The sequence below is a fragment of the Ptychodera flava genome, chromosome 5, assembly GCF_041260155.1.
Source record: "Ptychodera flava strain L36383 chromosome 5, AS_Pfla_20210202, whole genome shotgun sequence".
NCBI classification, from domain to species: Eukaryota; Metazoa; Hemichordata; class Enteropneusta; family Ptychoderidae; genus Ptychodera; species Ptychodera flava.
In genome coordinates this window covers 7472723-7499950 of record NC_091932.1, presented here as the reverse complement: position 1 = coordinate 7499950, position 27228 = coordinate 7472723, and the positions used below count along the sequence as shown (strand labels likewise).

The 27228-nt window shown below is 37.6% G+C and overlaps 4 protein-coding genes across 5 annotated transcripts; 3 read left to right on the top strand and 1 right to left on the bottom strand.

Annotated features, from left to right (window-relative positions):
• Nucleotides 1-180: 180 nt before the first annotated feature.
• LOC139132894 (uncharacterized) lies at nt 181-4920 on the top strand. Its single transcript, XM_070699249.1, has 5 exons — nt 181-498; nt 3903-3984; nt 4168-4287; nt 4492-4593; nt 4713-4920. The coding sequence occupies exons 1-5, from the start codon at nt 234-236 to the stop codon at nt 4825-4827; spliced, it is 684 nt and encodes a 227-aa protein (XP_070555350.1). The 5' UTR covers nt 181-233; the 3' UTR covers nt 4828-4920.
• Nucleotides 4921-4962: 42 nt separating this feature from the next.
• On the top strand, nt 4963-11941 carry LOC139132893 (uncharacterized). The gene is made up of 7 exons (XM_070699248.1): nt 4963-5490; nt 6025-6107; nt 6593-6700; nt 8494-8705; nt 8932-9000; nt 9940-10035; nt 10671-11941. The coding sequence occupies exons 1-7, from the start codon at nt 5205-5207 to the stop codon at nt 10981-10983; spliced, it is 1167 nt and encodes a 388-aa protein (XP_070555349.1). The 5' UTR covers nt 4963-5204; the 3' UTR covers nt 10984-11941.
• Nucleotides 11942-12435: 494 nt separating this feature from the next.
• LOC139132888 (P2X purinoceptor 7-like) lies at nt 12436-15274 on the bottom strand. Its single transcript, XM_070699242.1, has 3 exons — nt 14996-15274; nt 13354-13488; nt 12436-12942 (listed from the first exon to the last, which is right to left on the bottom strand). Exons 1-3 carry the CDS (start codon nt 15200-15202, stop codon nt 12436-12438), a joined length of 849 nt encoding a protein of 282 aa, XP_070555343.1. The 5' UTR covers nt 15203-15274.
• On the top strand, nt 15260-27228 carry LOC139132891 (uncharacterized). Of its 2 annotated transcripts, XM_070699244.1 has the most exons (11): nt 15260-15671; nt 19077-19158; nt 19343-19463; nt 19667-19768; nt 19887-20666; nt 21201-21283; nt 21770-21877; nt 23782-23992; nt 24219-24287; nt 25229-25325; nt 25964-27228. In XM_070699244.1, the coding sequence occupies exons 5-8, from the start codon at nt 20210-20212 to the stop codon at nt 23959-23961; spliced, it is 828 nt and encodes a 275-aa protein (XP_070555345.1). In that variant the 5' UTR covers nt 15260-15671; nt 19077-19158; nt 19343-19463; nt 19667-19768; nt 19887-20209; the 3' UTR covers nt 23962-23992; nt 24219-24287; nt 25229-25325; nt 25964-27228. The 2 variants fall into 2 exon arrangements, with proteins under 2 accessions (XP_070555345.1, XP_070555346.1); XM_070699245.1 differs by lacking the exon at nt 23782-23992 and having other exon boundaries at nt 15314-15671.

The window sequence follows — 27228 nt, the reverse complement described above, 5'->3', positions numbered from 1 at the left end:
CAATACTACTTGTCACAGAATTCAAAATTATATGTACATACAAATTAGTAAAGTCAATATTTAATCATGGATTAATAAAGCGTCTTCCAGAAAAAAAATCACATTATATTTACTCTCACAACTTAAAGCGCAGTGGTCGTCGTGCCGCGCTTGCCCGTGAGGGGTCCCCCCTTGTTGTAAACATATCCCAGAATGCCTCACTAATCTCTGCAAAATAATGGCGGCTATGGAGTATGAGACTTTGCGAAAGCGGGATGCTTGGAAAAAGCGAGACGCAACAAAAATATATTTGCGTGCCGCTCACAATGATTGGCAAACTGAAAAGCTGTGCCATTATGCCAAATCTTCGCATACAGATTTTGCAGCTCATTTACTGCAGATCCACCGTCGAAATTGCAGCGAATGCCATCCTGTTTCTGATGAACCTAGGCTCGCGGCGGCTAATAATATTGCTGCTGCCAATTCTGTTATGCCGTCGTCTCCTATCACACTTTCAAGGTGAGTCCGAAAACTTCTTAGCATGGCATTACAATTTACTGTTTGTATGTAAAGTGAATGTTGCTGCCACCAAAATGGTTATCGAATCATTGAATTCATGTGGCCGGGTCACACTGTCTGTACACACGGAACAGCAACTTACACTCAGTCACAGCACGGTCACAGCGCCCAGATTCCGTACGACACCAGATGCCTTACAAATGTAAATGTCGTCCCTTCCACAGCATTTCATCATCCAACTGAATCATCGTCAAACATCTGTGTTTCTAAAGTAGTGTAACCGCTAGCAAGTGGTAGTTACGGGATTTCTTCAACTTATTTAGGAATGATTATTGACGCGGCCGTATGTTTGTGTAAATAAACACGGAACAGTGTCGTCGCGACGTCGTCGATCAGAGGACACCGCGCCTTGACAATGTTCATGGTCGATCATTCAGTTCAAATTAGTTTTACAGTTCGTCTGTTTTTCCTATAATCAAAACCTAATTAGAAGTAATGATCATACTGCTGCCTCACTTTCTCGTTGTTCATTTACGTAAAATGATAAAATGACTGAGAACGACTACCGTGTTTGTTCAAAAATGGACGTTTCACGCCCAGGTTCAACAACGCCTTGCCCTAGATGATTACCACACACGCTCTGCTTCGAACAGCACCAGCTGAGGTTCGATTGAGGTTATTTTCAGTCGCGTATTCTCTCAGTTTTTACATGGAGCTAATCTTTTTTTAGCTCCATGGTTTGTGTTTTCGTTAAAATGCACTGTGTATCCATGTTTTCCTTTATTACTGCGAAGGCTTGCTGTTGACAACAGCGCATTGCCCTAAAAGGTACGGAATCTGGGCCACTGACTGGACTCGTAACATCACACAGTCCGTGTACTGTGTGGCTGTGTTTGTCATATCCAAAGTCTTTCTTGATCGGTGGCTATAGCTGTTCCTTAAATCTGTCAGCGCAAGAAAGTTTACATTTAGGCAGGGCTTGTTTGAACTGGGACTGGTCTCAACAAGAAGTCTAGGCTGCCCAGCATGCAGCCATGGATGTAAAGTATATTTTTTACATCCATGATGCAGCATACACAGCCTTTCCTTGTCATAAATGGCTTCTGAGAGCACACTGCACTTGTGTCATCGTCATTAGTTTGCGAAGTAATGCAAAACAAGCCAACACAACTGTGTTATACACATAAGCACTGTTCAAAAATAACTCTCGGATATTACTCTGATGTGTTTATTGCAAAATATGACCTTTACATTTTCATTCTTCATACTATCTTATCTGGCTGTCTGGTGCTGGGGTTGTCTTATGGCTATTCACATTCATTGCTTGTACATGTAGTTGAAGTGAAAACAACATGGGAAACTGGATGGACTCAGAGGTTAGATCTGCACGAGAGGATTATGTGTTGTGGTTTTGAGCTGTGCCACTCAGAGGTAGATGGTAGTTAGGGCAGCAAAAACCTGGCTGCTAGAAAAGCTTTCTTTGAAGCATTCTTCCATTGATATATGTCCCTGGTAGTTATTGTTTTGTAGAAGCACTAAGTTTATAATATTTTCCATATGAAGTCAGTGGAGAATGATAGGGAATAGCATGGCACTTGATCAAGACAGATTGTCAGATATTGAAGATGATGATTGGGCTCTTCAGTGGGAAGTAAATGATATGCAATTGCCGTGCACTAGGGAAGAATCCTCTGACTTCATTGGGGGTTGAAATGTCTGCAACTCATCAAGAATAACAATTGCTGTAAACCCCCTCCCCCCCCAAAAAATCTGAAGTTTAAAATACGGTCACTTCCCTGACATGAATGTTCTCTCATTTTATCATACACTGACAGTATAAAAGAGCTGATCTTTGCAGCTTTTGTATGTAACTGTATGGTAGGGCTGTGTGTTGTTAGTGCATGCTTGCCAATTGTTAGGAACACAGATCAGTCTACGACGTTGGCATAAAGTAATCTGTGAAAGAACCATCAATGCAACTCTATGTAATACCTCAATATTACAACAAGTGTTATGTGTTGTAAAGCTTATTCTGACTGCACGATTCTTTGACAAATACTACTGAATGTCACCATCTTCACTGATGATTTACATGTACCCTGTGCAAACAACTGAAATACACTAATAACATGTCACATGCTTCCATTATTTAGCTTTATAAATTCTCCAATTAAATGGCAAGAAACAGGTAATTTGGTGTGGTATAAACAAAGGAATAGGGTTAATTTAACAAAAAGAAATGTTTTGTGGTAACATTGAATTAGAGACATTTGCATGAATGCATGCCTATGAAACGTACATGTTCGTATGATTTTATTGCAAATTGGACAACAAATATTAGCCTAAAATGATATTTTTTCTTTAGAACCAAGTGAAACTATCTTTTTGAACAGTTTGCTTTTGCTACAAAGAGAATCAATGAGATGAAAATTTATTTTTTTAGCTTTTTAAAGAGTTAATCCTCCACCATTTTTTGCATTTAAGATTTCCAGTTGCATATATGTTGTTATTCTATAATACATGTATTGTTTTTATATTTGTAATTGTTTAAAATATTTATATTCAGTTTTTAGCTCATATTTGGTTTTGTATATAAATACCAAAAAGAGCTTATATGATGAGTTGGTGGCGTCTGTACATGTATGTTTGTATATTTGTGGGTATGTATGTGCGGATGTATGTCCGTCACACACAAAGGCTCCCATACCGCCAAAGCTACCATCTCAGTATTTGGTGTACAGGTAGATGCAGGGGTTGAGATGTGAATTTGTTCAAATGAACACATCAGTGTCAAAAATGTGCAAATGAGGTAAGAAAAAGTGAAATCCTGCAAATGTGCAGGAGTGATGGCATGCCAGTAAGAAACAGGCCAACTCCACTGATCTTGAGTCATTTCCTGTCATTGTTTATGAACTGTTACATATTAACAGACCTGCTGAAACCATAGACAGTAGAGGGGGGGGGGGATCACCGTCTATACTCAAACTAAGAGGGGCTTGTTTCTGCTATACATGTTGCTAAAGTTTACCTCCAGTACCTAAAGTTTCAGACCTTAATTACTTTTGTCATTCTTGTTTTTCTGGTTTAAATATTTCTTGTTCTTTTTCTGGTTGTACAGTGCAGAAATCATTGTCATAACATTAACGTAGAATTTTCCTCCACTGAACAGATAGAAATAACATTTTATTGTTGATCATTGGTACCCATACTGGTATATACCAATTCTGATCAAATTTGAGCGACACCGTATAATTGCGGTATTTTTTTGTAATATTATATAATACAAATATAGCTTTCAATATGTTTTTATGTGTTTATATTGAAAGTAAAATAATCCACAGGATAACGAGCATGATGATTACCCATATAAGTGGATATTAATTCAGACATTTTGTCAATTACAGATGTATGCTATGTTCCTGTTGCAACATCAACACCCATGCAGGCCAAACAATCTGTACAAAAGTGCTATGAAGGGACAGTCAGGTGGGTTATGATAGAAATTGCTGACATAAGATTTGCTTCCATTTCGTATGATTTTCAAATGTAATACTTCATGGCTGCAATGTAGTTCCTTGAAACACTTGTTTTATAACTTAGTGTTTTTTTCACCAAATGCATCACCATGGTGTCATGGTTGTAACTTACTCAGACACATTATATTTCTAGCAAAGACCAAGATGAAAATGCAGCTGAAGATGAAGATGAAGATGAAGCAACATCAGCACCTCTGCAAGCCAAACAGTGCCTTCAATTTCCAGAGCTGTATAAAGGGTCAGTCACAGGGAGGTAAGAAATTTGCGCTCACTTGAAATAGTTTTTAGATTATTCTTCGTCTACAAACATGCACTCCAATGACAGCCATGACACCAGGGCCTGTAAGAGATCTATTGATGCAATTTTTGCTGTGAACTATCCACTGTATTACATACATACTTCAACACCTTTTTGATGATTGTAACTAACCAAGCATTGGGTATACTATTCTTATAGCAAAATGACAGATGAGACTTTGAGTGCCTGTGAAGATGATGAGACTTTGAGTGCTAGTGAGGATGAAGATGAAGACATTGGAATAAATCACAGAACTCCTGGGTAAGTAAAAACTATTGATTTGGGATTAGATTTTAAACAGTAGTTCTAGTAGTCTGGGAAAATAATGGAATACATTGACAGCCTCAACCATATCTTGCTTCTTTTTATCTTTCATTTAGAAATCTCCCCAACATATCAATGGAAGATGAAGTGTTCATACAGATGCTTATGGTACAGATGATGATGGTGTCCCAGTTACAAGTTCTGACGATGTGTCACACATTCCAAACATGAATGTTATTACAGTAAAAAAATGCATTGCCTTTGTACCTGCAATTTTGGATCTTTTAAAACAATTGCATGGAGATTCATGTAAACGGAAGGGTGCCATCGTAAACTCATATACAGGTCATCTTTAGTAGGACTGCACTGACTGTTGATTGGACATGCTATTCTGGTCATCGTGGAGGGAGATGGCAGTCCCAAACAAGGTTTTCTGGAATGTTTGCTGGAAACTTTCAACTGGCTGTCTGTATCTTGCTGTCTGGTAACAGTCATAAGAAGTTTGAACTCCTGTGCAAGTTTTGAATCTGGCTTGCATATCAGTGACTTCTTTCCAGCGAATCCAGCGACTGTATGCTGTTCCTGCTATCCAGAACTACTGGGACAACATGGAGAGGGACATTTTGGACTCATACCAGGGACAGAAGGCTATATTGTGTGGTGATGGCCGCAATGATTCTCCTGGACATTCTGCTCATTATTTGTCTTACAGCCTAGCTGATGCAAACAAGAACTGCATTGTTCATACTGAAGTAGTGGACGTTCGTGAAGTAAATGGAAAAAGTCCGAACATGGAACGGTTGGGGTTTGAAAGATCCATGGACAAGCTTAAAAGGACTATAGAGATTGATGAAGTGGTCACCGATGCCCACGTACAGATTGCTGCAGTGATGCGTAAGTTATAATTCCAGCACTTGAATTTGGAACACCAAAATAATAAGTTTCTATCAACGTCAGTAGTGAAATAGAGATAGCAATATGCCGGAGCAACTGTACAAGCAAAACTTTTCTCTTGTTTTGAGTTGCAAGGTGAGATTAAAGATAACACAGCAGGGCAGATACATCTATGCACATGGTTAAAGGGTAAGATAGACATGCCTGTTGTGTTTTCTTTGATCGCACCTTGCTACTCAAAATAAAAAATAAGTTTGGCTTGTGAAGTTGCTGTAGCGTATTGCTATATCCCTAGCCACATTGGCATGAAACTACAATTTCACCAACTTTAGTGTTCCAAATACCAGTGGTAGAACTGTAAATGTTAAATTTGTAGGTCTATTACATATTTGGAAAACTTTCAAAAGGAATTTTTTTTCTTCAACTTATTAATTTTGACTGTTTTTCAATTCATGCATGTTTATGTGCTGGCTGAACTTTTAAAAAATATCCAACATTTTTTAATACAATGCTGTTTTCTGTTATAATCTGCAGGAAAATGTGACAAATACAAGGACATCAAACATTCATGGGACCTTTGGCACGGAGGTAAAAACATTCACCGAAAAGTCATAGAGGTAGGCCGTTATTTCAAACAAGAGCTGTTAAACACCATCCTCATGTCTCCCTTTACAAACAGAGTTTACATTTGTAAGGATTTCAGAAAGAAAAGGTACATGTATGAAGGGAAATTTTAAATCATGATATTTTATGTCCCTTTTTTGCTAGATGCATACATACATATCTGAAAGATAATATTCACTGAAATAAAATCTATATTGTTGTTATTCTATGGGTTGTCTCTGTGGAAAAATACAATCAATGGTATCAGGGAATATTTTAATACACATAAGATTGTGCACAGCTTGTGTGTTTCCTGTAAATGAAAACATGATTAGACATAGTCATGTAGAGATGATATTTGGTGTGTTTCAGCACACAAATGATATGTAGCATACCATCTGCATTTCATCCAAATAGTGAACAAAGTACTAAAAGGATGACAAATTATCAGTGTTACTATTGGCCATTCACTATGTCAACTGCACATTTATTTATACAGGCATCAAAGGCTAAAAACTGCAAGGACCTTTTGCCCTGGGCTGCTGCAGTAAGAAACCACTTCTGGTATGCTGCAAGAGAAGCTAATGGAAGTGAAATAAAGATGAAGGTAAAAAATATTGTTTGATGTATCAGTGTGAAAGTCTTATTTTATTTTCTGAAAATACTTTGCAAATAAAAGAAACCATGAATATGTACCGGTACATGTAATTTTTTCAAATCAATTAGTTGCTGAATGTGTATGCATGTAAGTAATTATGGATGGATGGATGGATGTACATATGGATGGATGGATGGATGGATGGATGGATGGATTGATGTATGGATGGATGGATGGATGGATAGATGGACGTACATATGTATGGATGGATGGATTGATGTATGTACATATGTATGTATGTACCGGTATGTATATATGTGTGTGTGTGTGTGTGTGTGTATGTATGTGTGTGTATGTATGTGTGTATGTATGTATGTATGTATGTATGTATGTATGTAGTATGTGTGTATGTATGTGTGTGTGTGTGTGTATGTATGTAAGTATGAATGTATGCATGCATGTAAGTATAGATGGATGGATGGATGGATGGATGGACGTACATATGTATGGATGGATGGATGGATGGATGGATGGGTGGATGGATGGGTGGATGGGTGGATAGATGGATGGATAGACGTACATATGTATGTATGTACCGGTATGTATGTATGTATGTATGTATGTATGTATGTATGTATGTATGTATGTGTGTGTGTATGTATGTGTGTATGCATGGTATATATGTATGTGTGTATGTATATGTGTATGTATGCATGTATGTATGTATGTATGTATGTATGTGTGTATGTATGTATGTGTGTATGTATGTATGTGTGTAAGTATGTATGTATGTATGTATGTATGTATGTGTGTGTGTGTATGTATGTAAGTATGAATGTATGCAGGCATGCATGCATGTAAGTATAGATGGGTGGATGGATGGATGGATGGATGTACGTATGTATGGATGGATGGATGGATGGATGGATGGATGGACGTACATATGTATGGATGGATGGATGGATGGACGTACATATGTATGGATGGATGGATGGATGTATGTACGTACATATGTATGTATGTACCGGTATGTGTGTGTGTATGTATGTATGTATGTATGTGTGTATGTATGTGAGTATGTATATATGTATTTGTATGTATGTATGTGTGTATGTATGTATGTATGTATGTATGTGTGTAAGTATGTATGTATGTATGTATGTATGTATGTATGTATGTATGTATGTATGAATGTATGTATGTATTTATGTGTGTGTGTGTGTATGTATGTAAGTATGAATGTATGCAGGCATGCATGCATGTAAGTATAGATGGATGGATGGATGGATGGATGGATTGACGTACATATGTATGGATGGATGGATGGACGTACATATGTATGGATGGATGGATGGATGGATGGACGTACATATGTATGGATGGATGGATGGATGTATGTACGTACATATGTATGTATGTACCGGTATGTGTGTATGTATGTATGTATGTATGTGTGTGTGTGTGTGTGTGTGTGTGTGTGTGTGTGTGTATGTATGTGTGTATGTATGTATATATGTATGTGTGTATGTATGTATGTGTGTGTGTGTATGTATGTATATATGTATGTGTATGTATGTGTGTATGTATGTATGTGTGTAAGTATGTATGTATGTATGTATGTATATATGTATGCATGTATGTATGTATGCAGGCATGCATGCATGTAAGTATAGATGGGTGGATGGATGGGTGGATGGATGTGTAGGTTGTGAACCCAGACATGTCATCAACTACAAAAAGTTCAGCATTACCGAACATATGTGTTAATTCTAACTATGATTTTTTCTCCATGTTAATTAAAGGCAGTCTGGTTTCAAATATTACATCATGTTGTGAATGAACATGAGTGGGTGTTAAATGTTGATGGAAGCATTGGTAAATGTGGACATGGCCCATTACCAGACCATGAAGGAACGGCATGGCTTCAGAAAGGTTCTCCATCACACTTGGCTTTGAAAAAGATCGTTGAAGATAAGCGTCTGATGAGAAATATTACATACTTTATCAACTTCAGGTACACAGTAGTTTCTGTGCAATAATTTTGGGTCAACAACATTGTACATAGATTGGTATTTGTTTCAGTATGCAACAATGTGCTGCAACAGAAATAGAGGCAAAATTCCTAATGTAAAAGTTACCAAGTGCATGAAACAAGTAACAGAATAATAAAAGCATGTACCGGTAGATATCCTGGTGATTGATTTTTGTTTTTACTGACCATTTGACTTCTTTCTTTTTAGGCATACAGGCTTCTTGGAGTCATTCCATAGTCATTTACTAATGTATGCACCGAAGAGGCATTCTTATTCGTAAGTATTTTTTGTATAAAGCACAAATACATTTTACGTTGCACACTCCAGCACAACTGTGTTTCGAAAGACAATGTTGTAACTATCATTGAAGTAGGGTAAAACCTGTCTTAGCTGAACCCGATCTAATCTGGGAATCTGTCTATACTGAACATCTCCAGTCCCACATAGAATGTCACATTTAACAAACCTCTGTAAACCAGAAACCTCTGAAAACCAAACAGTTTTCTCAGTCCCTTTAGTGTTGGGTTTAGACAGTTTTTTTTACTGTATACGTTATTCCTGAAAACTCGCCAGTAACTCACCATATAGCATGTTTCAATAGCACCTTTCCTGACATGGAACAAAGGTGACCTATGAAGAAAGTAAAAACTCTGTCCCTTAAAGCCACACTTTCAATCCAGGTTCTCTCATTCGTGGAGTTCTCCTCCCAGTTAAACACATGGCCAGTATGATGTTTGACTTCTATAACATTAATTACACAAACTGATCTCAACCCTTTGTCATCTTTTGCTAATCATGCAAACAAAGTTTATCCAAGCATTTGATTGACGGTCGGTTCAAATCACTAACAGTCATTGATCCCCACCACAAACGCTGGAATTTCCTAAAACATTGTCTTCCAGTCGCGTTAGACTTTGAATATAACCACAGAGTTCGATCGGCAGCAACTTCGCGCTGACCACTTGGCAGTCTGTTTTTGTTTTTGTGGCCAGGGAAACCTAAAAAGTGGCACTTTCTGGAGCGTGTGCCTGCGTATTGCCTGTTTGGTGTCCACTTACACAATGAACACCGCCATAGCTTTGCGCCCTTTTAAAGGGAGGCTCCGCCTTTAAACATATTACAGTCATTCTGGTTTATATAATAGGAAAGTGACAGCATTTCTATACCCTGGTATATTGCAAGTACAACTGATTTTTGGTTATATTTCCTCTCTAGATATGTTGGCTACAAAGCTAGAATACTCCTAGCAGCTATTGACTTTAATCAACATGCAAGCAGAGAACAAGTCACTGGGGATGATGGAAAACCAAGGTACATGTGTACTGCATACATAGCCGCAATTCTCACAAACATCTTGTGACAATTTTCTAATGAACACTTCAACTAATGTTATGCATCTCAAATAACATTCACTGTAATAGTTGGGCAAGTGTTATTTTTTATGCTCCAACATAGTTGGTACCCATTTCACATAGATGTGTTTATAAAGTTTAGCTGTTTCTGAAAAAATTGAATGTACAATCTAGTCATTGTATTAGTTGTCTCTCAAACCAGCGAATATTGCTATTACAACATATACTTTGTGTTTCTTTATTCTGTTTTTTTTTCTATTTGAAAATATCTTTTTAGCTGCAAAAATCTTCAACTGAAGTTAGGAACTGTCTAAGATTGTCTCATAACTTCAAGAAACGAAATCCCTGCTCTAGATCAAACCCCCCCCTCCCTCTCACCCTTAACGAAAGTTCGAAAGTGCAAAATGTTGATGTCTGCCTTCGAGTACAATGTAGCATTTTGCCATTGCTACTAGAGAACTTGTGATCACAAAAGGAAAGTGCTAAAATGATGTTCACTAATTGAATTGAGGTCAGCCCCTCTCCCTAAAAGAACAAATTTCACTTTTGAACTGATGGAACAATCTGAGACAGTATAGATTTCTTCTTTATTAGGTTCATTGCCAGATATTCAAAACTGAGCAAACAGTATTATCCAGCTGCTGTTTTGAAGCCAAAGGAGTACACATACATCACAGATTTGCAGAAGAGTGTCTTCCAAATGCGATTGGATGTTGACGGTCATTTGTCACAACATGTATCAATGGCAGAAGATCATCCTGGCCGGAACTTCAAAAGAATCAACATGTGTCCCTCTCCAGATATAGCTAAATTAGTGAAAGCACACTTGAGTAGGTTCGAACAGTCTAAAAGTTCCGAGAAAGTGGAAACAGCTCCACATAATTGGCCATTTTTTACCCCATTTTGACTAGATATTACTGTGCGAATCCATTTTTTAAAACTTTGTAGGCTATAATGTAATGGCCCGTGTACTCTGTCGAGTATTTGATTCAAAGGGACAAAGTCATGCATTTTGACATTGTTTTGGTTATTTTAGTTTATTTTGAAGATAATTTATGTTGTTCTGCTTGTTCTGCACACTGAAATGTGGCAAAATCTCTTTGTGTCACAGATAAACTAATTCTATACATGGCCATTATCAATGATCATTTCCATTACTCATGCATTGGTATATACCAAAACTTTAATAGCCATATTTTATGGTCATTTTCATGGTGTGACTTTAATTGTAACCGGCAGTTGAACATATTTAATGAGCAGAACATCATGAAAAATGTATCAAAAGAAAATAAAATGACTACAATACTGTAAAAAGTGAGTGACTTGTTCTTTTAAAGTCCCAGTATCTGTACCTCAGGCAATTTTCCCTGCATTTAAAATGCTGCAATGTAACAAACACTGAAAAAACAAGTGGGGGCAAAGTTACATGTAATAGGACTTGCTGTCCGACTCAATAAATGCATGCATAGTGGTCAACGTCTCCTAAAATGTCAGAACTTCTGCATTTTTCATTTTGGTGTGTAAATTGATGCAACATGGGTCAAATAAATTCTTATTTTCAATGACTGCGGCTTTGTCATTAAATTAGTCTTTTAGAATTCATGTACCTTACCCTGGCAGCTGCATACTACTTTGTCAGAGCTTTATTTCACACAACATACAGTCATTCCACAATATTTCTGGGCAAGGAAAATGTTCAAATGTGATGCTTATAAACAGAGTACCAGTTCAGCTGTAAAAACTTATGATTTACTTTATTTGTGTCTGCAAAAAAAACATTTGAAGTGATACTGAAGTGTCAAACACATAAATGACTGCAGTGACATGTGCGTCCATGTAAATAATAAAATGTAATCATCACCAAATATGTGTGTTATGTGTGTTATGTTAAGGATGACCCTTTTATTTTTTTGTTTCTCATCTCCAGAGGAATACTCTGGCAGGGCGGGCAGTCTTACCAAAGTACAAAAAAAAAAACTTTATTTGTTTCAGTTCAATGTTCTGTCCATTCAGTCTCTACAATTTTTAAGTACAAAAACCGTGTATTTCTTTCAGTTTAATGTTCTGTCCATTCAGTCTCTACAATTTTTAAGTACAAAAACCGTGTATTTGTTTCAGTTTAATGTTCTGTCCATTCACTATCACTGCAATTGCTTGTCTTTCAGTTCAGTGTTCAGTACTCTCTGTCCTTTCAGATTGAGTCGCTGCAATCTCACAATTTGATGATGGTGGTAATGTTGCTAGGGTGATTGCCTCAGAGGCGGTGCAAATAAAAACGTTTTTTTTTTTTTCATTTTCATGTCGGAGCTGAAATTTACAGTCGGTCAGGAGATTAGAACACAAAATAAAAAATGTCGCCCTAATCCTGTATTGCACCATCTTTATAGCCGACATATATATTGTTTGGGCTTGGAAATCTGCCCCTGATAGCCCATACACAACAAGAGGGGACAACACGGCGGTTGCCAGCTCCAAGTTTCCCATGTTGCCAATAAATGTATTGCCGGTATGCATAATGTCTAAAACATGCATTGTCTCTCAACTGTTCCTCAGCATATGTATCAGCTATACACCGCATAGCTATCTCAAGAACATTTGCATCCAGGACAAGGTGAGTGAAGAGCCAGTTATCGGTGATGCACGTTTGGTTTCGACGCGTGGCACAACATTTATTTTCCTGCTGAGTTGGCATTTCACAGCAGTGCCCACATTTACACCAAGAAGGTACACTACCAGGTCCAGGTTGTGGATACGGGTTGGGAGCTGGATGTAGTTGTTGAACGTCACACCAAGCTCCTGGCTGACGCCGAAGTAGCTCTAAAGTCAAAGTCTCTAGATCTTCCCTGGTTGCCTTTTGTACAAACTCCTGTTTGATATAAAAATATCATAGTCCAACGAGTTTAGCTTGAACTGACAAAAACGAACCATTTATTCTGTAAACTTATTTACCATAGATGAATATGAAATTTCATTTAATTGAATTCGGCAGTGGGCAAAATGACATCGTTGCGTTCCATAATATACCATGCAAAAGTAAATTGTGTGTAAAATTAGAAGGGTTCTCACATGATGGAGCTGACAGTCTATAACTATATTGCAGCACACGTCCTTGAAAACCCAACATGTACAAACATTTTTAAATAACTGTATACTTGTATGGGTTTCTCTATTCAGTTTACCAATACATATTTGAGGGATATTGTATCAGTGGTTTTCTTATGCATTTTCACCAAGTTTATTCCATGATCAAGAGTGCACACAACATGATAATATATACCTTCATCTGCCTCTCATTTTCTTCCAACAATTCTGCTTGTGTTTGCTGTTCCTGGGTGTCACGTGGCCTTTTCTTCACAGATTCTGATGCAGGTGGATGGTTTTCACTTCCCTCTTCATCATCAGATGTTGAATCCTATGAAATGATGATAACAATTTATATGACACCTGCATTCACATTTTTATTACTGGGCCAAAAATGCTTAGATCCTTACACTTACCTGCAACAAAAAGCTAAAACAATGAGTTTGATCAATAAATCATTATCAGTGCTTTTGCCAAAAACTTCATTATTATAACCAATATCACAAACTGATGCCGCATCATGCCAGTACTATAACATGACACATAATTGAAATATTTTTGTGGTTTCAATTTTGAGATAATCTTTACTTAGAGTCAAATAGGTTCTAACAATTATCCCTTTGTCTTATTTGATGTACAGTTTGACAGTACAGTTCGATGACAGTACAGTACAGTTTGATGTACAGTTTGACAGTACAGTTTGATGTACAGTTTGACAGTTCTTGGCCTAGAAATCTATACTTTCAAATTTTAGTGAAATTAATCATGATAACAGTGTTTTTTCCTTTCCCATAGTTGTTCATTTGAACAGAGTTGTGTAATATTTGTGTTCTCTGACAGACTCTTCCAGTACTCGGACGAGAAAACTAAATGGGCACATTGTACTGAAGGAACCAAGCTATCCATTGATTACTTAGACGCCTTTCCCCACTGGAGGTGTGCCCAGTCCACAGTCATACACAAATATGATTTGGCAAAATCATCGCTATTATTCGGACGGCTCCGCCAATGATCAACCACTTCGATGTTAGAGATAAGATTTTTCTAATGTTCATCAAAGCACATTTTGTGTGTAGTAATCCAATTTTTTACAATTATTGACGTTTCAAATAAAATTGCCTAGATTTTATATACGTATGCCTACAAGACAAAGGAAAATTGTACAACGCTGTAGATGACTTCATGGTTACCAATTGCGAGCGATCGACGGTAGTGTACGTAACCGGTACACCACCAGTGTAACACATGGCATGTTTCACGCCGTCCGAGTTTTGGAAAATTTCATGTTTCCGGTGAACGATACGGTTAAGCTGATCGGACAAAATTTAATTCACGTTCACAACTACGAACCCCATAACTACACATGAATAGCCATAGTGAGCGAAACGTCCGGTTCCTGAGGAATTTGTCCCACCATGGTGGAGGTATAAATTGAACGTCACAAACACCGACGATTTTTGTAGCAACCGCACCAAAGGTTTGTATGAAAATCTATAAGTACGAAATGTTTAAAAGTTAAAAAAATCATAGCAAGTAAAAACTGTTCTGAAACATCGCAGTGAATGTTGAGATGAGTAGTTGCATGGTACATCTGAGATTTGGTACGATCCGAGTATTGGCGGAGCGAGGGTAGTAGGGCCTACAGGTTTGCATTGGTGCACGATTTTCGTTTACACAAGACGTCAAGTTTGCATTAGTTTTACAGCCGAAAGTTCGTATTTGATTGTCTACAGGAGCTTGACATTGCTGATATGGGTCTCTAAAATTCGAGAAACAGACTGTTTGCAGTCCGTCACATCGACAAGCTTACAAGAGAGTGACACATAATCATACTGTACCTGTACAGCTATGTTAGAACACGGTCGTCGCTTTCCACAAGTGCATGCCGTTTTGCAGAACTCGTGGAACGCTCTGCATGGACATGCTCCTCGTCCTCTCTTACGTCCGCAAACTCCACTGCAATTGCAGGACCTAGGATCTTCAGTTGCTGTCACATCTGCGAGGGCAGCTTCAATTTCGCTTAGAGCGAAGCTGTCTTCGACCATTTTGAAACTTCTAGCACGCAAGGTTTGTGGGTAATATCTTATGTTTATCAACAAACACAGCGCGCAAGCGCAGCGCGACGACCACTGCGCTTTAAAGCGCAGTGGTCGTCGTGCCGCGCTTGCCCGTGAGGGGGTCCCCCCCTTGTTGTAAACATATCCCAGAATGCCTCACTAATCTCTGCAAAATAATGGCGGCTATGGAGTATGAGACTTTGCGAAAGCGGGATGCTTGGAAAAAGCGAGACGCAACAAAAATATATTTGCGTGCCGCTCACAATGATTGGCAAACTGAAAAGCTGTGCCATTATGCCAAATCTTCGCATACAGATTTTGCAGCTCATTTACTGCAGATCCACCGTCGAAATTGCAGCGAATGCCATCCTGTTTCTGATGAACCTAGGCTCGCGGCGGCTAATAATATTGCTGCTGCCAATTCTGTTATGCCGTCGTCTCCTATCACACTTTCAAGGTGAGTCCGAAAACTTCTTAGCATGGCATTACAATTTACTGTTTGTATGTAAAGTGAATGTTGCTGCCACCAAAATGGTTATCGAATCATTGAATTCATGTGGCCGGGTCACACTGTCTGTACACACGGAACAGCAACTTACACTCAGTCACAGCACGGTCACAGCGCCCAGATTCCGTACGACACCAGATGCCTTACAAATGTAAATGTCGTCCCTTCCACAGCATTTCATCATCCAACTGAATCATCGTCAACATCTGTGTTTCTAAAGTAGTGTAACCGCTAGCAAGTGGTAGTTACGGGATTTCTTCAACTTATTTAGGAATGATTATTGACGCGGCCGTATGTTTGTGTAAATAAACACGGAACAGTGTCGTCGCGACGTCGTCGATCAGAGGACACCGCGCCTTGACAATGTTCATGGTCGATCATTCAGTTCAAATTAGTTTTACAGTTCGTCTGTTTTTCCTATAATCAAAACCTAATTAGAAGTAATGATCATACTGCTGCCTCACTTTCTCGTTGTTCATTTACGTAAAATGATAAAATGACTGAGAACGACTACCCGTGTTTGTTCAAAAATGGACGTTTCACGCCCAGGTTCAACAACCGCCTTGCCCTAGATGATTACCACACACGCTCTGCTTCGAACAGCACCAGCTGAGGTTCGATTGAGGTTATTTTCAGTCGCGTATTCTCTCAGTTTTTACATGGAGCTAATCTTTTTTTAGCTCCATGGTTTGTGTTTCCGTTAAAATGCACTGTGTATCCATGTTTTCCTTTATTACTGCGAAGGCTTGCTGTTGACAACAGCGCATTGCCCTAAAAGGTACGGAATCTGGGCCACTGACTGGACTCGTAACATCACACAGTCCCGTGTACTGTGTGGCTGTGTTTGTCATATCCAAAGTCTTTCTTGATCGGTGGCTATAGCTGTTCCTGAAATCTGTCAGCGCAAGAAAGTTTACATTTAGGCAGGGCTTGTTTGAACTGGGACTGGTCTCAACAAGAAGTCTAGGCTGCCCAGCATGCAGCCATGGATGTAAAGTATATTTTTTACATCCATGATGCAGCATACACAGCCTTTCCTTGTCATAAATGGCTTCTGAGAGCACACTGCACTTGTGTCATCGTCATTAGTTTGCGAAGTAATGCAAAACAAGCCAACACAACTGTGTTATACGCATAAGCACTGTTCAAAAATAACTCTCGGATATTACTCTGATGTGTTTATTGCAAAATATGACCTTTACATTTTCATTCTTCATACTATCTTATCTGGCTGTCTGGTGCTGGGGTTGTCTTATGGCTATTCACATTCATTGCTTGTACATGTAGTTGAAGTGAAAACAACATGGGAAACTGGATGGACTCAGAGGTTAGATCTGCACGAGAGGATTATGTGTTGTGGTTTTGAGCTGTGCCACTCAGAGGTAGATGGTAGTTAGGGCAGCAAAAACCTGGCTGCTAGAAAAGCTTTCTTTGAAGCATTCTTCCATTGATATATGTCCCTGGTAGTTATTGTTTTGTAGAAGCACTAAGTTTATAATATTTTCCATATGAAGTCAGTGGAGAATGATAGGGAATAGCATGGCACTTGATCAAGACAGATTGTCAGATATTGAAGATGATGATTGGGCTCTTCAGTGGGAAGTAAATGATATGCAATTGCCGTGCACTAGGGAAGAATCCTCTGACTTCATTGGGGGTTGAAATGTCTGCAACTCATCAAGAATAACAATTGCTGTAAACCCCCTCCCCCCCAAAAAAATCTGAAGTTTAAAATACGGTCACTTCCCTGACATGAATGTTCTCTCATTTTATCATACACTGACAGTATAAAAGAGCTGATCTTTGCAGCTTTTGTATGTAACTGTATGGTAGGGCTGTGTGTTGTTAGTGCATGCTTGCCAATTGTTAGGAACACAGATCAGTCTACGACGTTGGCATAAAGTAATCTGTGAAAGAACCATCAATGCAACTCTATGTAATACCTCAATATTACAACAAGTGTTATGTGTTGTAAAGCTTATTCTGACTGCACGATTCTTTGACAAATACTACTGAATGTCACCATCTTCACTGATGATTTACATGTACCCTGTGCAAACAACTGAAATACACTAATAACATGTCACATGCTTCCATTATTTAGCTTTATAAATTCTCCAATTAAATGGCAAGAAACAGGTAATTTGGTGTGGTATAAACAAAGGAATAGGGTTATTTAACAAAAAGAAATGTTTTGTGTAACATTGAATTAGAGACATTTGCATGAATGCATGCCTATGAAACGTACATGTTCGTATGATTTTATTGCAAATTGGACAACAAATATTAGCCTAAAATGATATTTTTTCTTTAGAACCAAGTGAAACTATCTTTTTGAACAGTTTGCTTTTGCTACAAAGAGAATCAATGAGATGAAAATTTATTTTTTTAGCTTTTTAAAGAGTTAATCCTCCACCCATTTTTTGCATTTAAGATTTCCAGTTGCATATATGTTGTTATTCTATAATACATGTATTGTTTTTATATTTGTAATTGTTTAAAATATTTATATTCAGTTTTAGCTCATATTTGGTTTTGTATATAAATACCAAAAAGAGCTTATATGATGAGTTGGTGGCGTCTGTACATGTATGTTTGTATATTTGTGGGTATGTATGTGCGGATGTATGTCCGTCACACACAAAGGCTCCCATACCGCCAAAGCTACCATCTCAGTATTTGGTGTACAGGTAGATGCAGGGGTTGAGATGTGAATTTGTTCAAATGAACACATCAGTGTCAAAAATGTGCAAATGAGGTAAGAAAAAGTGAAATCCTGCAAATGTGCAGGAGTGATGGCATGCCAGTAAGAAACAGGCCAACTCCACTGATCTTGAGTCATTTCCTGTCATTGTTTATGAACTGTTACATATTAACAGACCTGCTGAAACCATAGACAGTAGAGGGGGGAGGGGATCACCGTCTATACTCAAACTAAGAGGGGCTTGTTTCTGCTATACATGTTGCTAAAGTTGACCTCCAGTACCTAAAGTTTCAGACCTTAATTACTTTTGTCATTCTTGTTTTTCTGGTTTAAATATTTCTTGTTCTTTTTCTGGTTGTACAGTGCAGAAATCATTGTCATAACATTAACGTAGAATTTTCCTCCACTGAACAGATAGAAACAACATTTTATTGTTGATCATTGGTACCCATACTGGTATATACCAATTCTGATCAAATTTGAGCGACACCGTATAATTGCGGTATTTTTTTGTAATATTATATAATACAAATATAGCTTTCAATATGTTTTTTATGTGTTTATATTGAAAGTAAAATAATCCACAGGATAACGAGCATGATGATTACCCACATAAGTGGATATTAATTCAGACATTTTGTCAATTACAGATGTATGCTATGTTCCTGTTGCAACATCAACACCCATGCAGGCCAAACAATCTGTACAAAAGTGCTATGAAGGGACAGTCAGGTGGGTTATGATAGAAATTGCTGACATAAGATTTGCTTCCATTTCGTATGATTTTCAAATGTAATACTTCATGGCTGCAATGTAGTTCCTTGAAACACTTGTTTTATAACTTAGTGTTTTTTTTCACCAAATGCATCACCATGGTGTCATGGTTGTAACTTACTCAGACACATTATATTTCTAGCAAAGACCAAGATGAAAATGCAGCTGAAGATGAAGATGAAGATGAAGCAACATCAGCACCTCTGCAAGCCAAAACAGTGCCTTCAATTTCCAGAGCTGTATAAAGGGTCAGTCACAGGGAGGTAAGAAATTTGCGCTCACTTGAAATAGTTTTTAGATTATTCTTCGTCTACAAACATGCACTCCAATGACAGCCATGACACCGGGCCTGTAAGAGATCTATTGATGCAATTTTTGCTGTGAACTATCCACTGTATTACATACATACTTCAACACCTTTTTGATGATTGTAACTAACCAAGCATTGGGTATACTATTCTTATAGCAAAATGACAGATGAGACTTTGAGTGCCTGTGAAGATGATGAGACTTTGAGTGCTAGTGAGGATGAAGATGAAGACATTGGAATAAATCACAGAACTCCTGGGTAAGTAAAACTATTGATTTGGGATTAGATTTTAAACAGTAGTTCTAGTAGTCTGGGAAAATAATGGAATACATTGACAGCCTCAACCATATCTTGCTTCTTTTTATCTTTCATTTAGAAATCTCCCCAACATATCAATGGAAGATGAAGTTTTCATACAGATGCTTATGGTACAGATGATGATGGTGTCCCAGTTACAAGTTCTGACGATGTGTCACACATTCCAAACATGAATGTTATTACAGTAAAAAATGCATTGCCTTTGTACCTGCAATTTTGGATCTTTTAAAACAATTGCATGGAGATTCATGTAAACGGGAAGGGTGCCATCGTAAACTCATATACAGGTCATCTTTAGTAGGAACTGCACTGACTGTTGATTGGACATGCTATTCTGGTCATCGTGGAGGGAGATGGCAGTCCCAAACAAGGTTTTCTGGAATGTTTGCTGGAAACTTTCAACTGGCTGTCTGTATCTTGCTGTCTGGTAACAGTCATAAGAAGTTTGAACTCCTGTGCAAGTTTTTGAATCTGGCTTGCATATCAGTGACTTCTTTCCAGCGAATCCAGCGACTGTATGCTGTTCCTGCTATCCAGAACTACTGGGACAACATGGAGAGGGACATTTTGGACTCATACCAGGGACAGAAGGCTATATTGTGTGGTGATGGCCGCAATGATTCTCCTGGACATTCTGCTCATTATTTGTCTTACAGCCTAGCTGATGCAAACAAGAACTGCATTGTTCATACTGAAGTAGTGGACGTTCGTGAAGTAAATGGAAAAAGTCCGAACATGGAACGGTTGGGGTTTGAAAGATCCATGGACAAGCTTAAAAGGACTATAGAGATTGATGAAGTGGTCACCGATGCCCATGTACAGATTGCTGCAGTGATGCGTAAGTTATAGTTCCAGCACTTGTATTTGGAACACCAAAATAATAAGTTTCTATCAACGTCAGTAGTGAAATAGAGATAGCAATATGCCGGAGCAACTGTACAAGCAAAACTTTTCTCTTGTTTTGAGTTGCAAGGTGAGATTAAAGATAACACAGCAGGGCAGATACATCTATGCACATGGTTAAAGGGTAAGATAGACATGCTTGTTGTGTTTTCTTTGATCGCACCTTGCCACTCAAAATAAAAAATAAGTTTGGCTTGTGAAGTTGCTGTAGCGTATTGCTATATCCCTAGCCACATTGGCATGAAACTACAATTTCACCAACTTTAGTGTTCCAAATACCAGTGGTAGAACTGTAAATGTTAAATTTGTAGGTCTATTACATATTTGGAAAACTTTCAAAAGGAATTTTTTTTCTTCAACTTATTAATTTTGACTGTTTTTCAATTCATGCATGTTTATGTGCTGGCTGAACTTTTAAAAAATATCCAACATTTTTTAATACAATGCTGTTTTCTGTTATAATCTGCAGGAAAATGTGACAAATACAAGGACATCAAACATTCATGGGACCTTTGGCACGGAGGTAAAAACATTCACCGAAAAGTCATAGAGGTAGGCCGTTATTTCAAACAAGAGCTGTTAAACACCATCCTCATGTCTCCCTTTACAAACAGAGTTTACATTTGTAAGGATTTCAGAAAGAAAAGGTACATGTATGAAGGGAAATTTTAAATCATGATATTTTATGTCCCTTTTTTGCTAGATGCATACATACATATCTGAAAGATAATATTCACTGAAATAAAATCTATATTGTTGTTATTCTATGGGTTGTCTCTGTGGAAAAATACAATCAATGGTATCAGGGAATATTTAATACACATAAGATTGTGCACATGCTTGTGTGTTTCTGTAAATGAAAACATGATTAGACATAGTCATTGTAGAGATGATATTTGGTGTGTTTCAGCACACAAATGATATGTAGCATACCATCTGCATTTCATCCAAAATAGTGAACAAAGTACTAAAAGGATGACAAATTATCAGTGTTACTATTGGCCATTCACTATGTCAACTGCACATTTATTTATACAGGCATCAAAGGCTAAAAACTGCAAGGACCTTTTGCCCTGGGCTGCTGCAGTAAGAAACCACTTCTGGTATGCTGCAAGAGAAGCTAATGGAAGTGAAATAAAGATGAAGGTAAAAAATATTGTTTGATGTATCAGTGTGACAGTCTTATTTTATTTTCTGAAAATACTTTGCAAATAAAAGAAACCATGAATATGTACCAGTACATGTAATTTTTTCAAATCAATTAGTTGCTGAATATGTATGCATGTTAGTAATTATGGATGGATGGATGGATGTACATATGTATGGATGGATGGATGGATGGATGGATTGATGGATGGATGGATGGATGGATGGATGGATGGATGGACGTACATATGTATGGATGGATGGATGGATGGATGTATGTACATATGTATGTATGTACCGGTATGTGTGTGTGTATGTATGTATGTATGTATATATGTATGTGTGTATGTATGTGTGTATGTGTATGTGTATGTATGTATGTATGTATGTATGTATGTGTGTGTGTGTGTGTGTGTGTGTGTGTATGTATGTAAGTATGAATGTATGCAGGCTGTATGTATGTAAGTATGAATTGGATGCAGGCATGCATGCATGTAAGTATAGATGGATGGATGGATGGATGGATGGACGTACATAGTATGGATGGATGGATGGATGGATGGATGGTGATGGATGGATGGATGGATGGATGGATGGATGGGTGGATGGATGGGTGGATGGGTGATAGATGGATGTATGTAGACATATGTATGTATGTATGTATGTATGTATGTATGTATGTATGTATGTATGTAGTATGTATGTATGTATGTATGTATGTATGTATGTATGTATGTATGTTGTGTGTATGTATGTGTGTATGTGTGTATGTATGTGTGTATGTGTATGTGTATGTATGTATGTATGCGTATGTATATATGTATATATGTATGTGTATGTATGTATGTGTGTATGTCTGTATGTGGTAAGTATGTATGTATGTATGTATGTAGGTGTGTGTGTGTGTATGTATGTAAGTATGAATGTATGCAGGCATGCATGCATGTAAGTATAGATGGGTGGATGGATGGATGGATGGACGTACATATGTATGTATGGATGGATGGATGGATGGATGGATGGATGACGTACATATGTATGGATGGATGGATGGATGGACGTACATATGTATGGATGGATGGATGGATGTATGTACGTACATATGTATGTATGTACCGGTATGTGTGTGTGATGTATGTATGTATGTTATGTGTGTGTATGTGAGTATGTATATATGTATTTGTATGTATGTATGTGTGTATGTATGTATGTATGTATGTATGTGTGTAGTATGTATGTATGTATGTATGTATGTATGTATGTATGTATGTATGTATGATGTATGTATGTATTTATGTGTGTGTGTGTGTATGTATGTAAGTATGAATGTATGCAGGCATGCATGCATGTAAGTATAGATGGGTGGATGGATGGATGGATGGATGGATGGACGTACATATGTATGGATGGATGGATGGACGTACATATGTATGGATGGATGGATGGTGGATGGACGTACATATGTATGTATGGATGGATGGATGTATGTACGTACATATGTATGTATGTACCGGTATGTGTGTATGTATGTATGTATGTATGTGTGTGTGTGTGTGTGTGTGTGTGTGTGTGTGTGTATGTATGTGTGTATGTATGTATATATGTATGTGTGTATGTATGTATGTGTGTGTGTATGTATGTATGTATATATGTATGTGTATGTATGTGTGTATGTATGTATGTATGTATGTATGTATGTATGTATGTATGTATGTATGTATGTATGTATGTATGTATGTATGTATGTATGCAGGCATGCATGCATGTAAGTATAGATGGGTGGATGGATGGGTGGATGGATGTGTAGGTTGTGAACCCAGACATGTCATCAACTACAAAAAGTTCAGCATTACCGAACATATGTGTTAATTCTAACTATGATTTTTTCTCCATGTTAATTAAAGGCAGTCTGGTTTCAAATATTACATCATGTTGTGAATGAACATGAGTGGGTGTTAAATGTAGATGGAAGCATTGGTAAATGTGGACATGGCCCATTACCAGACCATGAAGGAACGGCATGGCTTCAGAAAGGTTCTCCATCACACTTGGCTTTGAAAAGATCGTTGAAGATAAGCGTCTGATGAGAAATATTACATACTTTATCAACTTCAGGTACACAGTAGTTTCTGTGCAATAATTTTGGGTCAACAACATTGTACATAGATTGGTATTTCTTTCAGTATGCAACAATGTGCTGCAACAGAAATAGAGGCAAAATTCCTAATGTAAAAGTTACCAAGTGCATGAAACAAGTAACAGAATAATAAAAGCATGTACCGGTAGATATCCTGGTGATTGATTTTTGTTTTTACTGACCATTTGACTTCTTTCTTTTTAGGCATACAGGCTTCTTGGAGTCATTCCATAGTCATTTACTAATGTATGCACCGAAGAGGCATTCTTATTCGTAGTATCTTTTGTATAAAGCACAAATACATTTTACGTTGCACACTCCAGCACAACTGTGTTTCGAAAGACAATGTTGTAACTATCATTGAAGTAGGGTAAAACCTGTCTTAGCTGAACCCGATCTAATCTGGGAATCTGTCTATACTGAACATCTCCAGTCCCACATAGATTGTCACATTTAACAAACCTCTGTAAACCAGAAACCTCTGAAAACCAAACAGTTTTCTCAGTCCCTTTAGTGTTGGGTTTAGACAGTTTTTTTTTACTGTATACGTTATTCCTGAAAACTCGCCAGTAACTCACCATATAGCATCTTTCAAATAGCACCTTTCCTGACATGGAACAAAGGTGACCTATGAAGAAAGTAAAAACTCTGTCCCTTTAAAGCCACACTTTCAATCCCAGGTTCTCTCATTCGTGGAGTTCTCCTCCCAGTTAAACACATGGCCAGTATGATGTTTGACTTCTATAACATTAGTTACACAAACTGATCTCAACCCTTTGTCATCTTTTGCTAATCATGCAAACAAAGTTTATCCAAGCATTTGATTGACGGTCGGTTCAAATCACTAACAGTCATTGATTCCCCACCACAAACGCTGGAATTTCCAAACATTGTCTTCCAGTCGCGTTAGACTTTGAATATAATCACAGAGTTCGATCGGCAGCAACTTCGCGCTGACCACTTGGCAGTCTGTTTTTGTTTTTGTGGCCAGGGAAACCTAAAAAGTGGCACTTTCTGGAGCGTGTGCCTGCGTATTGCCTGTTTGGTGTCCACTTACACAATGAACACCGCCATAGCTTTGCGCCCTTTTAAAGGGAGGCTCCGCCTTTAAACATATTACAGTCATTCTGGTTTATATAATAGGAAAGTGACAGCATTTCTATACCCTGGTATATTGCAAGTACAACTGATTTTTGGTTATATTTCCTCTCTAGATATGTTGGCTACAAAGCTAGAATACTCCTAGCAGCTATTGACTTTAATCAACATGCAAGCAGAGAACAAGTCACTGGGGATTGATGGAAAACCAAGGTACATGTGTACTGCATACATAGCCGCAATTCTCACAAACATCTTGTGACAATTTTCTAATGAACACTTCAACTAATGTTATGCATCTCAAATAACATTCACTGTAATAGTTGGGCAAGTGTTATTTTTTATGCTCCAACATAGTTGGTACCCATTTCACATAGATGTGTTTATAAAGTTTAGCTGTTTCTGAAAAAAATTGAATGTACAATCTAGTCATTGTATTAGTTGTCTCTCAAACCAGCGAATATTGCTATTACAACATATACTTTGTGTTTCTTTATTCTGTTTTTTTTTTCTATTTGAAAATATCTTTTTAGCTGCAAAAATCTTCAACTGAAGTTAGGAACTGTCTAAGATTGTCTCATAACTTCAAGAAACGAAATTCCCTGCTCTAGATCAAACCCCCCCTCCCTCTCACCCTTAACGAAAGTTCGAAAGTGCAAAATGTTGGTGTCTGCCTTCGAGTACAATGTAGCATTTTGCCATTGCTACTAGAGAACTTGTGATCACAAAACGAAAGTGCTAAAATGATGTTCACTAATTGAATTGAGGTCAGCCCCTCTCCCTAAATGAACAAATTTCACTTTTTGAACTGATGGAACAATCTGAGACAGTATAGATTTCTTCTTTATTAGGTTCATTGCCAGATATTCAAAACTGAGCAAACAGTATTATCCAGCTGCTGTTTTGAAGCCAAAGGAGTACACATACATCACAGATTTGCAGAAGAGTGTCTTCCAAATGCGATTGGATGTTGAAGGTCATTTGTCACAACATGTATCAATGGCAGAAGATCATCCTGGCCGGAACTTCAAAAGAATCAACATGTGTCCCTCTCCAGATATAGCTAAATTAGTGAAAGCACACTTGAGTAGGTTCGAACAGTCTAAAAGTTCCCGAGAAAGTGGAAACAGCTCCACATAATTGGCCATTTTTTACCCCATTTTGACTAGATATTACTGTGCGAATCCATTTTTTAAAACTTTGTAGGCTATAATGTAATGGCCCGTGTACTCTGTCGAGTATTTGATTCAAAGGGACAAAGTCATGCATTTGACATTGTTTTGGTTATTTTAGTTTATTTTGAAGATAATTTATGTTGTTCTGCTTGTTCTGCACACTGAAATTGGCAAAATCTCTTTGTGTCACAGATAAACTAATTCTATACATGGCCATTATCAATGATCATTTCCATTACTCATGCATTGGTATATACCAAAAATTTAATAGCCATATTTTATGGCCATTTTCATGGTGTGACTTTAATTGTAACCGGCAGTTGAACATATTTAATGAGCAGAACATCATGAAAAATGTATCAAAAGAAAATAAAATGACTAAAATACTGTCAAAAGTGAGTGACTTGTTCTTTTAAAGTCCCAGTATCTGTACCTCAGGCAATTTTCCCTGCATTTAAAATGCTGCAATGTAACAAACACTGAAAACAAGTGGGGGCAAAGTTACATGTAATAGGACTTGCTGTCCGACTCAATAAATGCATGCATAGTGGTCAACGTCTCCTAAAATGTCAGAACTTCTGCATTTTCATTTTGGTGTGTAAATTGATGCAACATGGGTCAAGTAAATTCTTATTTTCAATGACTGCGGCTTTGTCATTAAATTAGTCTTTTAGAATTCATGTACCTTACTCTGGCAGCTGCATACTACTTTGTCAGAGCTTTATTTCACACAACATACAGTCATTCCACAATATTTCTGGGCAAGGAAAATGTTCAAATGTGATGCTATAAACAGAGTACCAGTTCAGCCTTAAAAACTTATGATTTACTTTATTTGTGTCTGCAAAAAAACATTTGAAGTGATACTGAAGTGTCAAACACATAAATGACTGCAGTGACATGTGCGTCCATGTAAATAATAAAATGTAATCATCACCAAA

Excerpts from the sequence above, each read along its gene's own strand:
- LOC139132894 (XM_070699249.1), top strand. The coding sequence starts at position 234 with ATGAGACTTTGCGAAAGCGGGATGCTTGGAAAAAGCGAGACGCAACAA. Across the intron at positions 3,985-4,167 it reads TGCTATGAAGGGACAGTCAG|CAAAGACCAAGATGAAAATG; the intron begins GTGGGTTATGAT and ends TTATATTTCTAG. Across the intron at positions 4,594-4,712 it reads ATAAATCACAGAACTCCTGG|AAATCTCCCCAACATATCAA; the intron begins GTAAGTAAAAAC and ends TCTTTCATTTAG.
- LOC139132893 (XM_070699248.1), top strand. The coding sequence starts at position 5,205 with ATGGAGAGGGACATTTTGGACTCATACCAGGGACAGAAGGCTATATTG. Across the intron at positions 6,108-6,592 it reads TTCACCGAAAAGTCATAGAG|GCATCAAAGGCTAAAAACTG; the intron begins GTAGGCCGTTAT and ends TTATTTATACAG. Across the intron at positions 6,701-8,493 it reads GAAGTGAAATAAAGATGAAG|GCAGTCTGGTTTCAAATATT; the intron begins GTAAAAAATATT and ends TGTTAATTAAAG.
- LOC139132888 (XM_070699242.1), bottom strand. The coding sequence starts at position 15,202 with ATGGTCGAAGACAGCTTCGCTCTAAGCGAAATTGAAGCTGCCCTCGCA. Across the intron at positions 13,489-14,995 it reads GTTCTAACATAGCTGTACAG|GATTCAACATCTGATGATGA; the intron begins GTACAGTATGAT and ends ATCATTTCATAG. Across the intron at positions 12,943-13,353 it reads AAAATGAGAGGCAGATGAAG|GAGTTTGTACAAAAGGCAAC; the intron begins GTATATATTATC and ends TATATCAAACAG.
- LOC139132891 (XM_070699244.1), top strand. The coding sequence starts at position 20,210 with ATGTTTGCTGGAAACTTTCAACTGGCTGTCTGTATCTTGCTGTCTGGT. Across the intron at positions 21,284-21,769 it reads TTCACCGAAAAGTCATAGAG|GCATCAAAGGCTAAAAACTG; the intron begins GTAGGCCGTTAT and ends TTATTTATACAG. Across the intron at positions 21,878-23,781 it reads GAAGTGAAATAAAGATGAAG|GCAGTCTGGTTTCAAATATT; the intron begins GTAAAAAATATT and ends TGTTAATTAAAG.